General features: G+C 45.0%; 1 protein-coding gene across 1 annotated transcript in view; it reads right to left on the reverse strand.

Moving 5' to 3' along the window:
* LOC116966556 (ATP-dependent translocase ABCB1-like) overlaps positions 1-14337 on the reverse strand; it is a 97470-nt gene that overhangs the window by 27364 nt on the left and 55769 nt on the right. The window contains exons 13-14 of the mRNA XM_033012933.1: positions 5844-6005; positions 5601-5750 (exon numbers count right to left, since the gene is read on the reverse strand). Of these exons, the coding sequence (XP_032868824.1) occupies positions 5601-5750; positions 5844-6005 (312 nt within the window). The remainder of the gene's footprint in view (positions 1-5600; positions 5751-5843; positions 6006-14337) is intronic.

Here is a 14337-nt window from a genome sequence, read left to right on the forward strand (position 1 = left end):
AGTCAATCACCCGATCTGAACCCAATTGAGCATGCCTTTTATATGCTGCAGAGAAAACAGAACGGGATTAAGCTAAAGATGGCTGCAATACAGGCCAGGGAGAGCATCAGCGCCAGATTTAGATGAAGTGAGGCCCTAGGCTATTTCACTTGTGAGCCCCCCCCCCCTCCCAATCCCCCACCACTAGAGGACCATGACTACCCGACAGTGACAGTGTGACACTTTTAGATCCTACTGTATGTTGTGGACTTCGGGAGCCACGGAATCCGGTAGGAAGTGGCCGATGCGGAAGTCCAAGCCGCTGCGGGTGTTCTTCCGTTCCGACGTCAGAGTTCCATCATCCCAGCGAGAGGACCCGAGCATCGGGCCGCTCGTAGCGGCGATTGACAATAGACAATAGACAATAGGTGCAGGAATAGGCCATTCGGCCCTTCAAGCCAGTACCGCCATTCAATGTGATCATGGCCCAATCAGTACGCTGTTCTTGCCTTCTCCCCATATCCCCTGACCGCTATTTTTAAGAGCCCTATCTAGCTCTCTATTGAAAGTATCCAGAGAACCTGCCTCCACCGCCCTCTGAGGCAGAGAATTCCACAGACTCACCACTCTCTGTGAGAAAAAGTGTTTCCTCGTCTCCGTTCTAAATGGCTTACTCCTTATTCTTAAACTGTGGCCCCTGGTTTTGGACTCCCCCAACATCAGGAACATGTTTCCTGCCTCTAGCGTGTCCAAACCCTTAACAATCTTATATGTTTCAATGAGATACCCTCTCATCCTTCTAAATTCCAGAGTGTAAAAGCCCAGCTGCTCCATTCTCTCAGCACATGACAGTCCCGCCATCCCGGGAATTAACCTTGTAAACCTACGCTGCACTCCCTCAATAGCAAGAATGTCCTTCCTCAAATTAGGGGACCAAAACTGCACACTATACTCCAGGTGTGGTCTCACTAGGGCTCTGTCCAACTGCAGAAGGACCTCTTTGCTCCTATATTCGATTCCTCTTGTTATAAAGGCCAACATGCCATTCGCTTTCTTCACTGCCTGCTGTACCTGCATGCTTACTTTCATAGACTGATGTACAAGGACGCCCCAAATCCCGTTGTACTTCCCCTTTTCCCAACTTGACGCCATTTAGATAGTAATCTGCCTTCCTGTTTTTGTTACGAAAGTGGATAACTTCACATTTATCCGCAATAAACTTAATCTGCCATGCATCTGCCCACTCCCCCAACCTGTCCAAGTCACCCTGCATTCTTAGCATCCTCCTCACAGTTCATACTGCCTCCTAGCTTTGTGTCATCTGCAAATTTGCTAATGTTACTTTGAATCCCTTCTTCCAAAACATTGATGTATATTGTAAATAGCTGTGGTCCCAGCACCGAGGCTTGCGGTACCCCACTAGTCGCGTCCTGCCATTCTGAAAGGGACCCGTTAATCCCTACTCTTTGTTTCCTGTCTGCCAACCACTTCTCTATCCATGTCAGCACTCTATCCCCAATACCATGTGCCCTAATTTTGCCCACTAATCTCCTATGTGGGACCTTATCAAATGCTTTCTGAAAGTCCAGGTACACTCCAACCACTGCCTCTCTCTCCCATGTCCATTTTCCTAGTTACATCTTCAAAAAATTCCAGAAGATTAGTCAAGCATTATTTCCCCTTCATAAATCCACGCTGACTCGGACCGATCCTCTTACTGCTATCAAATGTGCGGCTATCTCATCTTTTATAATTGACTCCAGCATCTTCCCCTCCACCGATGTCAGGCTAACAGGTCTATAATTCCCCGTTTTCTGTCTCCCGCCTTTCTTAAAAGTGGGATAACATTAGCTACCCTCTAATCCACAGGAACTGATCCTGAATCTATAGAACATTGGAAAATTATCACCAATGCCTCCTTAGTGAAGACAGATCCAAAGTACCTGTTCAATTCATCTGCCATTTCCTTGTTCCCCATAATAAATTCAACTTTTTCGGTCTTCAAGGTTCCAACTTTGGTCTTAACTAATTTTTTCCGCTTCACATAGCTAAAGAAGCTTTTACTATCCTGCTTTATATTCTTGGCTAGCTTACATTCATACCTCATCTTTTCTCCCCGTATTGTCTTTTTAGTTATCTTCTGTTGTTCTTTAAACATTACCCAATCCTCTTGTTTCCCGCTCATCTTTGCTACGTTGTACTTATTCGCTTTCATTTTTATACTGTCCCTGACGTCCCTTGTCAGCCATGGTCGTCCCTTTCCCCCCTTGGAATCTTTCTTCCTCCGAGGAACGAGCTGATCCTGCACCTTCTGTATTATTCCTAGAAACACCTGCCATTTTTGTCCCACTATCATCCCTGCTAGTGTATCTTTCCAGTCAACTTTTACCAGCTCCTCCTTCATGGCCCCATCGTCCCCTTTATTCAACTGCAACACCGACACCTTCGATCTACTCTTCTCCATCTCCAATTGTAGATTAAACCTGACCATGTTAGGGTCACTGCCTCCTAATGGCTCATTAACCTCAAGGTCCTTATCAAATCCAGTTCATTACATAACACTAAATCCAGAATTGCCTTCTCCCTGGGCTCCAATACAACCTGTTCAAAGAATCCATCACAAAGGCACTCCAAGTCCCTTTCTTGGAGGCCAGTACCAACCTGATTTTCCCAGTCTACCTGCATGTTGAAATCTCCCATAACAACCACAGCATTACTTTTGCTACATGCCAATTTTAACTCCCGATTCAACTTGCGCCCTATGTGCAGGCTACTGTTTGGGGGCCTGTAGATTAGTCCCAATAGGGTCTTTTTACCCTTACAATTCCTCAGTTCTATCCATCCTGACTCCAGATGTCACCCACATCTCCTGTTTCAATGCCACGGGGGATTCGAGTGAAGGGGGTCCGTTAGAGACGGGAAAAGGAATCATCAATGGGGGGTGAGGACTCCTTCCCATGGAAGAACGCTGTGAGGCGGAGGCGACGGAAGAAGAGCTCCAAATTGCGGCGGCGCGGAACTCATTGAGGTGGGGACGGAGGGGGACAAAGGTGAGACCTCTGCTGAGGACAGACCGTTCGGTATCTGAGAGGGAGAGGTCAGGGGGGGATGGTGAACACACGGCAATGTTGGGGCTTGGGGACAGGGGAAGGCAGGTAAGTGGACTGAGGCGATGTCTGGTGGGGAGGTGGTGGGTGGTCAGGGGGGAGGGGGTTATGAGGACTGGGTGGGGAAGAGTTGGGGTCACATGGTTTGAGGGGGATGGGGAAGACCCAGTGGAACAGCCACTGATGTTACCAGGGTTGGGGGGACTGGCACTAGGACCCAGCGCAGTCAAACCCAGGTGAGTGGGAGTCTGCAGCGTGGAAACTTCAGGCCCGATGCTGAGTCTCGGCTGCAGGTAAGGACACGGCTGCGGGCTGCGGGCTGCCGGATGGCGGTGGAGTGGCCAGGTCAGTGGAATTGATGGTGGAAGACGGCGGGGAGTGCCACTGATGGTAGGTTTTCTAACAACGCCACTATGTCAAAATTATTATTCGTGAGGCCAAGGCTCGAGGCCCTAAGTTTAAGGTTGTGAAGCTTATACGTAATTCCGGCCCTGGAGAGCATCACCAGAGAAGACACCCAGCAACTGGTGATGTCCATGAATCGCAGACTTCAAGCAGTCATTGCATGCAAAGGATATGCAACAAAATACTAAACATGACTACTTTCATTTACATGATATTTCTGTGTCCCAAACATATGGTGCCCTGAAATGGAGGGACTATGTATAAACACTGCTGTAATTTCTACAGGGCGTAGAAATGTATAAAAATGGCCTTTATTAAAATCTGACAATGTACACTTTAACCACGTGTGATTGTTTCTATTACAAATCTCAAATTGTGTACAGACCCAAATAATTAAATAAAGGGTTCAAGAAGGAACTGCAGATGCTGGAAAATACTGAGTTCTCCTCCTCCACCATAGATGAGACTCGCACCAGGGTCTCTTCCATACTCCGCAACACTGCTCTCTCTCCCCATCCCCCCAATTGCAACAAGGGCAGAGTCCCCCTAGTCCTCACCTTTCACCCCACCAGCCGTCACATACAACAAGTAATCCTCCGTCAGTTTCGCCACCTCCAACGTGACCCCACCACTCACCACAACTTCCCATCTCCCCCCATGTCTGCCTTCCGCAAAGACTGCTCCCTCCGTAACTCCCTTGTCAATTCTTCCCTTCCCTCCCGTACCACCCCCTCCCTGGGCACTTTCCATTGCAACCACATGAGATGCAACACTTGCCCCTTTACCTCCCCGCTCAACTCCATTCAAGGACCCAAGCAGTCGTTCCAGGTGCGACAGAGGTTCACCTGCATCTCCTCCAACCTCATCTATTGCATCCGCTGCTCTAGATGTCAGCAGATCTATATCGGTGAGACCAAGCGGAGGCTGGGCGATCGTTTCGCCGAACACCTCCGCTCGGTCCGCAATAACCAACCTGACCTCCCGGTGGCTCAGCAATTCAACTCCCCTTCCCACTCCGTATCCGACCTCTCTGTCCTGGGTCTCCTCCATGGCTAGAGCGAGCAACACTGGAAATTTGAGGAACAACACCTCATATTCCGCTTGTGGAGTCTGCATCCTGGGGGCATGAACATTGAATTCTCCCAATTTTGTTAGTCCTTGCTGTCTCCTTCCCTTCCTCAGCCCTCGGGCTGTCTCCTCCCATCCCTCAGCCTTTGGGCTCCTCCTCCTCCTCCTCCTTTTTCCTTTCACCTCCCCACACCCCACCCCCCCACACCTCATCAGTCTGAAGAAGGGGTTCGGCCCGAAACTTTGCCTATTTCCTTCGCTCCATAGATGCTGCTGCACCCGCTGAGTTTCTCCAGCATTTTTGTGTACCATTAAATAAAGGGTCTTTGTCCCAAACATTATGGAGGGCACTGTAGGTGCTTATGTATAGTGATAGTTGTATTGATCTGAATACAAAAATAAATCTCTCTGTAACTTGGTACATGTGACAATAAAGTACCATTGAACCATTGTAAAAAACATAAACACACTGGATGATAGGTCAATGATATCTGATGCTCTTTCCACAGACGCTGTTGAACTGTGGAGTATTTCTAGAATGTTCTGCCTTTCTTATGATCAACGGTTTTGTGGTCAGCAATCATGCACAAAACTGTTGACAGTAATAAAGGCAGTAAGCCCTAACTTCCAACTCATAGTTCTTGCAGGCGGCATTTTTTTAACTCATTGTTGGGTTAAATTGAAATTGTACCCAGATTCATGCTGTTCTAACTAATCGTACACAGGAGATTCATGCTTTTAATAACTGTACATTATTATGAATGTTTGAAACCTATATTACATAATTAACATACAGGGTGGGTATTACCAAATTGAATCAGCAAAAACAGCATTGAACTCTTCCGTTACCTCTTCATCTTATCAATGTTTACAATAGGATAAAAATAGAATGTATGATAAGATTTATTTTGCGCAAGAGGACTGACTGGAAAATTAACATGCAATGCACTCTCATAAAGTACTTTTGATGCAACGTTTAAAACTCAAATACATTTACAGTGCAGATTATATTTTTATTGATAACATTGATGTGAATCCTACCTGTGCATCCTCACTTGCATCTGTCTTCTCGGCTATTTCTGCCTTTTTTACACTACCTTGCTTGGGCTGTCCAGGTAGTATCTTTTTGGTGCTTTTTGCTTCTGTTTTATCATCATTTCTCTCTTGATCTTCATTTTCACGCTTAAAAGTCTGAAGTAAAAGTAAAAATATTAATATGTGTACAGTTTTTTTTAAAGCAAAATTAAACCTATGTGTGTGATTTATTTCCTTCATCAGTAGTACCTGTGTGGTGACCAAGTTGTAATAGATCCCCTTTGTTTCCATCAGTTGTTCATGGGTTCCCAGCTCTGCAATTACACCGTCTTCCAATCCTGCAATGACGTCTGCATTTTGAACAGTTGACAGGCGATGAGCAATTACTATTGTGGTGCGGCCTTGTCGTACCTTTGAGGGAATATAGAACATATCATAAGTTTGTGAGATGCTTCCAACTGAATATCAGTGTTCTTTTCTTAACCTGAAAAACTACACTCTTGTGTATAAGCTTCTTAAATTCTTTGGTTCTATGAGCTATTATCCTTGCTCTGTGTCAGAGGATAGTAGGGCTGGACACACTGTGCAGCAGTGAAAGGCACTGGTTGGTTTTGTTGGAGCAGCCTTTCTTTGAAATGGACACTATCGACTTGTTCCATGAGTTTGGATTTATATACCAGAGATCCCAGTACTATTCAAAGAAGAGCAGGGGGTTCTCTTGGTGCCCTGACAATATTCACAGAATCATGGATGGACACAAAGTGCTGGAGTAACTCAGTTGGTCAGGCAGCATCTTTGGAGAAAAAGGACGGGTTACGTTTCAGGATGGGGGCCCACCTTCAGAAGTCTGAAGATGGGTCCCGACCCAAAATGTCACCCATCAACATAGGAAATAGGTGCAGGAGGCCATTTGGCCCTTCAAGCCAGCACTGCCATTCATTGTGATCATGGCTGATCATCAACGATCAGTAACCCGTGCCTGCCATCTCCCCATATCCATTGATTCCGCAAGTCCCTCGAGCTCTATCTAACTCTCTTTTAAATTCACCCTTGAATCGGCCTCCACTGCCTTCTGTGGCAGAGAATTCCACAAATTCAAAACTCTCTGGGTGAAAAAAATGTAAATGGCATCCCCTTTATTCTTAGACTGTGGCCCCTGATTCAGGACTCACCCAACATTGGGATTTTTTTTCCTGCATCAAGCTTGACCAGTCCTTTTATAATGTTATATGTTTCTATAAGATCCCCTCTCAACCTTGCAAACTCCAGTAAATACAAGCCCAGTCTTTCCAATATTTCCTCATATGACAGCCCCGCATTCCCAGGGATTAACCTCATGGACCAACGGTGCACTCCCTCAATAGCAAGGATGGCCTTCCTCAAATTAGGAGAACAAAACTGCCAACAGCACTCAACCTGTCCACGTCACCCTGCAACCTCCTAGCATCCTCTTCACAGTTCACAATGCCACCCAGACTTGTGTCATCAGTAAATCCCTACTCTTTGTTTCCTGTCGCCAACCAATTCTCTATCCATGTCAATACCCTACCCCCAATACCATGTGCTCTAATTTTTCCCACTAATCACCCATGTGGGACCTTATCAAAGGCTTTCTGAAAGTCCAGATACACTACATCCACTGGCCCTCCTCCATCCATTTTACTTGTCACATCCTCAAAGATTCCAGAAGATTAGTAAAGCAGGATTTCCCCTTCATAAATCCATGCTGACAGACCAATCCTTTTACTGCTATCCAAATGCACCGTTATTATTTATTTAATAATTGACTCCAGCAACTTCCCCACCACTGATGTCAGGCTAACTGGTCTATAATTCACCGTTTTCTCTCTTGCACTTTTCTTGAAAAGTGGGATAACATTAGCAACCTTCCAATCCACAGGAATCCTGAATCTATAGAACACTGGAAAATGATCACCAATGCGTCCACGATTTCTAGAGCCACCTCCTTGAGTACCCTGGGATGCAGACCATCAGGCTCTGGGGATTTATCAGCCTTCAGTCCCATCAGTCTACCCAATACTATATCTCGCCTAATGCAAATTTCTTTCAGTTCCTCTGTATCCCTAGATCCTCTGTCCTCTAGTACATCTTGGAGATTGGTTCTGTCTTCACTAATAGGCTGTGGGGCGAGGAGCTTTATTCTACTGTTTCGTGACCCAAGTCACCAAACTACATGAAATGTTCACATATTGTGTAAAAAAATTATATAAATCACCCCTGAAACTCGTCATGAACAAGACTTGCACATTTTTATTAAATTAGAGAAAAAACAGAAACATTTTGGGTAATTCTTAGTCCAATCAAAACACGTTTAACATTGATTTGTCTGCCAGTTGACCAATCACGCGCTTTGCTTCAGGCTAGCACACAAAATGGCTGAAGGTGCCTCTACAGATGCCTGTTTTAGTGGCGATTCCGATTTGTTCTGTGGAATACATGTCATGGAAACTTGCAGCAGGGTAATTGAATTTAGTGAGAAAAGCATAAAAAGGTCTGAAGAATGTGCTGCTAAGTGGATAGAAGAGGAAGAAAGCCTTGAAAGCAAAGTCGCTGCTGAGGTGCTGGAACACAAAGACAGCCAGGAATCAACTCTAACTGAAAGGTAAGATCTAAAGTCTGAATTTATGAAAATCTATCTGTATGGACTTTAATTAATTTAATTGCACCCTTTTATAATGTGAATAAATTCATTCATTCATTCATTCATGAAGTTGAGGGCCTAAACTATATGTATCCATAACACAGTCAATTAAACATTGTCAATAATGCCAGCTTGTAAGTCTTTAACAGCTAATCTCGGAGTTGCCTGCGATAACTTACCGGGAAAAAGTGCTCCGACCGCGGGGCCTAGGTACTTAATATAGTGAGGCCGCGGTCTCAATTAAGAAGCGGCCGATTCGCAAATGCGGAGCCGCGGATCATCTCCGCCGGCGGGAGGGTGGGGGGGGGGGAGGGAGGCTGTACATAGTGCCGTCTGTAGCGGCCGTTTCCAGGCCACGACCACGGGAGAAAAACGGAGGGATATTGATCGCACTTTATAGGCTTCCATTGCAGTGAGAAATGGTCAGAAATGGTTGATGTTTCTGGAGAAATGAATTGGTCATATGTGAACTTGAACTAGTTTTTCTATGATAGTAACCTATTGTTATTCTCATTAACATTCTTCTTGGTTTCTTGGTTTCTTGGTCCTCCAAAATATTCCAAATGGAATTTAAACTGGAGGTGGAATTAATTAACATTGTTTATTAACAATTATTAATTAATTTATTAATTATTATTAATTAACAAAATTTATTAACATTAAGAAGAGGTTGAAATTTTATGAATTGAAGTCCATGCAGACTTAATGACTATGAGATTTTTTTTTCTGTAGCCTCTACTTAAACTTGAAATAACTTATCAATTGTAGTAAATTACAGTGTAAATCTCATTGACATTAAATAGAGGTTGACACTTTATGAATGGAAGTCCATGCAGACCTAGGTACTATGAGATGTTTCTTTCTCTAGCTATTCTGCACCCTCTGCTCCTGCACTTGAACTTGAAGTCTTATCTATGGCAGTAAATTCCAGTGTAAGTCTCATTGACATTAAGAAGAGATTGACATTTTATGAATTGAAGTCCATGCAGACCTAAGTAATATGAGTTTCTTTTTCTGCAGCTTCTGCCCCTCCACTCTTCAGAGCCTGCCCACACAAAAGTGTTTAGTGTGGACATGCACTATGCTTTAATGAACACTAATTTGATAATTTGCAGACTTGCCATCCCATCTACCTGGACATGCATACATGTTTAATTTCCTCATTGATATGTCGATATTGTCTTACATAATATAAAACATGAAAAGATGTAAAATACACCCTGACACATATTATCTTCTATTATTAGGAGGCAGCAGTGTATCCCAGGTTATCATGCAGAGTGCTATCATCACTTCTGCAACATAACAACAATAAATCGAGCGATAGCAAAGTCTAGAAGGAAGAAAGGTAATGATAGGACTCAAACAACAAATCTTTTTACTTATGGTCATATGATGTTACTTTGAAAAACGAAAAGATATATTTGATGATGTTGATTAATTTTACTTTTCATTCGTTTTCTGATTTCTTTTTCCTCTTTCAATTGAGTTCAAGATGCTGAAAAGCCTGAAGCAGGTGAATCACCTCAAGAGGCAGTTCCTGATGGTGAAGCAGATGAGCCGGCCCCAAAGAGACTGCTTCGATCCATGATAAGTCATAGTCAACAAACAGCAACGGTCGAGCACACTGACCATAGGCATGTCCTACCAGCGCATTGCATCATTTGTAAAGGTTCAAAGTACACAAAAGAAATAGATTGTGGAAAAAAATGATTATATAAAGTTTTATTTTAATGTGAATCGTTTCACTGTATATTTGGTCAAATTATTTAAACAATGGGTGAATTACTTATGATAATGGTGTGCCGGTGAATGACTGCGACAATCCACCCACCGATCCACACATACATACATACGCACATCCACACACACACATCCATCCATACGCACACTTCCATGCATGCAAACACACACATACATACATGCACACATAAATCCGCACACACACACACATCCATTCACACGCTGACATACATGTACACATCCAAACATACATGCACACATACATCCATCCACACTTACATCCACAGATACACGTTTGAAAGGCATACACAGACACACACACACACAAACTAGAGATAAACAATGCAACACTTTTAGGGTTCTTTTAGGACAAAGGTAATAGCCCTCATTTGCAAAGGCACCATCGGGGGGGGGGGTCTATAACATAAATATAAGCTCATTGTAGCTAAAAATGAATATTCATCGAGTAAACATCAGAGCATTCGATTCTTGGCCAGGATGTGACATTTACATCAGAAATAAGACAGGTCTCTTACAGGTCTGGCACTGCCCCAGTCCCACTATGGCCGTTACCCCCACTCTCCCCACTTTGGCAGTCAGCGGGGTTCAGTAAATGGGGAAACCTAGAGGATCTGTCCTGACATTTTATTTAGGCAGGTTCATGAGCCCTTAAAACCTGGGACATCTGCTGCAGTCTAATTTAATTTCCTATTAAAGCAACTGGAACATGCCTGCCTGGCACTGCCCCGTTCCCACTATGGCCGTCACCCCCACTCTGCACACTGGCAGTCAGTGGGGTTCAGTAAAGGGAGGAACTCACAAGAACGGCCCTAACCCATTAATTAGGCTGGTTCAGGAGCAGGACCTCTGCGACAGTGTCATTAAAAAAACCACTCACAATTATATTCATCATATGATAACATTCATATTAACAGGTTATATATATATACTAGACTGTGGGACCCGTTGGGTCCCTGCATCACACAGGAGGGCTGGTCATCCAACGCAATATTCCACCTCTCCACCAATTCTAATATTGGTGGCCAGTTGGGGGGGGGGGGCTTTCTGGAGCGCTAGTATGGGTGTTGTGGGCTGAAGGGACTGGTTTCCAGAGGGCTAGTATGCAAATTGTGCGCCAAATGGATTCTTGGGCTGGCGTCTCAGTCAATCAAGCCTGTTGTGCTGGCAACTCACTCACTCACGGCTGGTGGGCTGGTAGTTGACTCACGGCTAATCCTTGAAATTCTATTTCAAGCAGGGTATAAGGCCACCAAATTCAAATGCAGTTTCTTACCACTTCTAGCAGGGTGCAAGGCCACCAAATTCGTGCAGTTTCATACCATTTGAAGTAGGGTGCAAAGCCACTAAAGACAGCGAGTTGTGACCCCTCCCTCCATCTTGCAGAGACTGAACCACACCCACATTTCCGGGTTTTATAACCACTCCCCCCCCCCCCCCGGAAAAGGTGTGGCTTTCATGGAGTGATTGACAGGAGAGAGATTCTCAACATTTAAAAAAAAACTAATAACGCTTTTATTTTTCATTGATGGGAAGAATTCTCTGCACCTGCTCAGCGGAGGGGGACTGAGTAAGATGGCCAAAAATCACAGCCGTAAGTGGTAGTGTTTTATCTAAAATCAATATACAGTGCAAACAGGAAGTAAGTGCATTTACAGTAGTGCCTTTTAACTTCAAGCCAAAGCACCCAAGCCACCATCTGCAGTAAGTAGTGCCTTTCAACTTCAAGCCACACCCAAACCATCATTTGCAGTAAGTAGTGCCTTTCAACTTCAAGCCAATGCACCCACACCCCCCATTTACAGTATTGAATTGAATTGAAATTGAATTGAATCCTTTATTTGTCATTCAGACCTTTCGGTCTGAACGAAATGCTGTTGCCTGCAGCCATACATGTAATAATAACAAAACACAAATTAACATCCACCACAGTGAGTTCACCAAACACCTCCTCACTGTGATGGAGGCAAAAGTCTTAGAGTTACTGTCTCTTCCCTCCTCTTCTCCCTCTGCGCCGAGGCGATACCCCACCGGGCGATGGTAAGTCAGTCCGCGGTTCAAGCTCCGCGGCCCGGGGGGTGGTCAAAGCTGCCCGCAGCTGTTACAACGGGTGCTCCGGAAAACAGGCACCAGCCTGTGACCTGCGAGCTCCTGACATTGTCCTCCATTGGCCCGCGGCCGAGCCCCGGATCCAGGTCGCCGCCGCCTCAGCCGCCGTAGCACCGTCTCCGCTCCGCCCTGGGCTGCCCACAAGGCAGCGTCTCAGCCCCGCACCAGGCTGCCCCCACGGAAGCACCTTCCAGCCGGGAGCCGGTCCGCCCACAAGGCAGCGTCTCAGCCCCGCACCAGGCTGCTCACACGGGAGCGCCTTCCAGCCAGTAGCCGTGCCGGCCGCACAGGAGTGTCTCAGCTCCGCACCGTCCGCCCTCACCGGAGCGCCGAGTCGTGCCGCTACCCGGACGTCGCCACAGCTCGAAGACGGCCAGCCTCGCGTTGGTGAGTCCTGGCTGGCTCTACCTCCGGACCCTCGAGGTCGATCGCAGGTTGGAGGCCGCCAGCTCCGCCATTAGGCCTCAGCGCAGACGGGGGAAGAGAAGGGGAATACGACAAAAAGTCGCATTCCCCCGAAGGGAGAGACAGAAAGCTCTGTTTCACCCTCCCCCCACACACATAACACCACCTAATAACCAAAAAATGTACTAAACTAGACAAAAAAAAAACAACATAAAAAGTAAAAACAGTAGTAGTGCCTTTCAACTTCAAGCCACACCCAAGCCACCATTTGCAGTAAGTAGTGCCTTTCAACTTCGTCAAAGCTCCCAAGCCACCATTTGCAGTAATAGTGCCTTTCAACTTCAAGTCAAAGCTCCCAAGCCACCATTTGCAGTAAGTAGTGCCTTTCAACTTCAAGCCAAAGCAACCAATCCGCCATTTGCAGTAAGTAGTGTCTTTCAACTTCATGCCACCATTTGCAGTAAGTGGTGTCTTTCAACTTCAAGCCACACCCAAGCCACCATTTGCAGTAAAAAGTGCCTTTCAACTTCAAGCCAAAGCAACCAAGCCACCATTTGCAGTAAGTAGTGCCTTTCAACTTCAAGCCAAAGCAGCCAATCCACCATTTGCAGTAAGTAGTGCCTTTCAACTTCATGCCACCATTTGCAGTAAGCAGTGCCTTTCAATTTCAAGACACACCCAAGCCAAGCCAACCAGGGGAGGGGAGGGGGGGGGGGGCGCTTTCTGGAGCGCTAGTATGAACCATTTTAGAACCAATAGACATTTTTTTTGCAAGCTTTAGAACCAATAGAGACACTTTTTTGCAAGCTTTAGAACCAATAGACATTTTTTGCAAGCTTTAGAACCAATAGACATTTTTTTGCAACCTTGAGAACCAATAGACATTTTTTTTGCAAGCTTTAGAACCAATAGACATTGTTTTGCAAGCTTTAGAACCAATAGAGACACTTTTTGCTAGCTTTAGAACCAATAGACATTTTTTTGCAAGCTTTAGAACCAATAGACATTTTTTGCAAGCTTTAGAACAAATAGACATTTTTTTGCAAGCCTGAGAACCAATAGACATTTTTTGCAAGTTTTAGAACCAATAGACATTTTTTTTGCAAGCTTTAGAACCAATAGACACTTTTTGCAAGCTTTAGAACCAATAGAGACACTTTTTGCAAGCTTTAGAACCAATAGACATTTTTTTGCAAGCTTTAGAACCAATAGACATTTTTTTGCAAGCTTTAGAACCAATAGAGACACTTTTTGTAAGCTTTAGAACCAATAGACATTTTTTGCAAGCTTTAGAACCAATAGACATTTTTTTGCAAGCTTTAGAACCAATAGACATTTTTTTGCAAGCTTTAGAACCAATAGACACATTCTGCAAGCATTTTAGAACCACTAAGGGCACTTACATTTGAGTAGACATGTGTTCAGTGTTATTCACAGCTCAGAGAAACGTGACCCTCTGCCTTCCTCCATCTTGAAGAGACTGTGTGGCACACCACTTCCTGGTTTTATAGTCCCTCCGCCCTGCCGTCAGCGGGGGCAGCAGAGAGAATGGGGAATGTTGTAAAAACATTAATATCTCTGTCACTTTTAATCAACGGGAAAAATCCTCGGCACACATGCGGCGGAGGGGGGCTCTGAGCAAGGTGGCCAAAAATGACGGCCGTAGGTGACGGCGTTCTCTCGGAAATCGCAGCACAGATGGCCAAAACCGGTCAAGAACAGACTTTTAGTAATATAGAAGATATATATTGGTATAATAATATATAGTTTAAATGGACTGCAACACGGAAATAGGTTGCCCATGGT

The sequence above is a fragment of the Amblyraja radiata genome, chromosome 2 (genome assembly GCF_010909765.2).
Source record: "Amblyraja radiata isolate CabotCenter1 chromosome 2, sAmbRad1.1.pri, whole genome shotgun sequence".
Lineage (NCBI taxonomy): Eukaryota > Metazoa > Chordata > Chondrichthyes > Rajiformes > Rajidae > Amblyraja > Amblyraja radiata.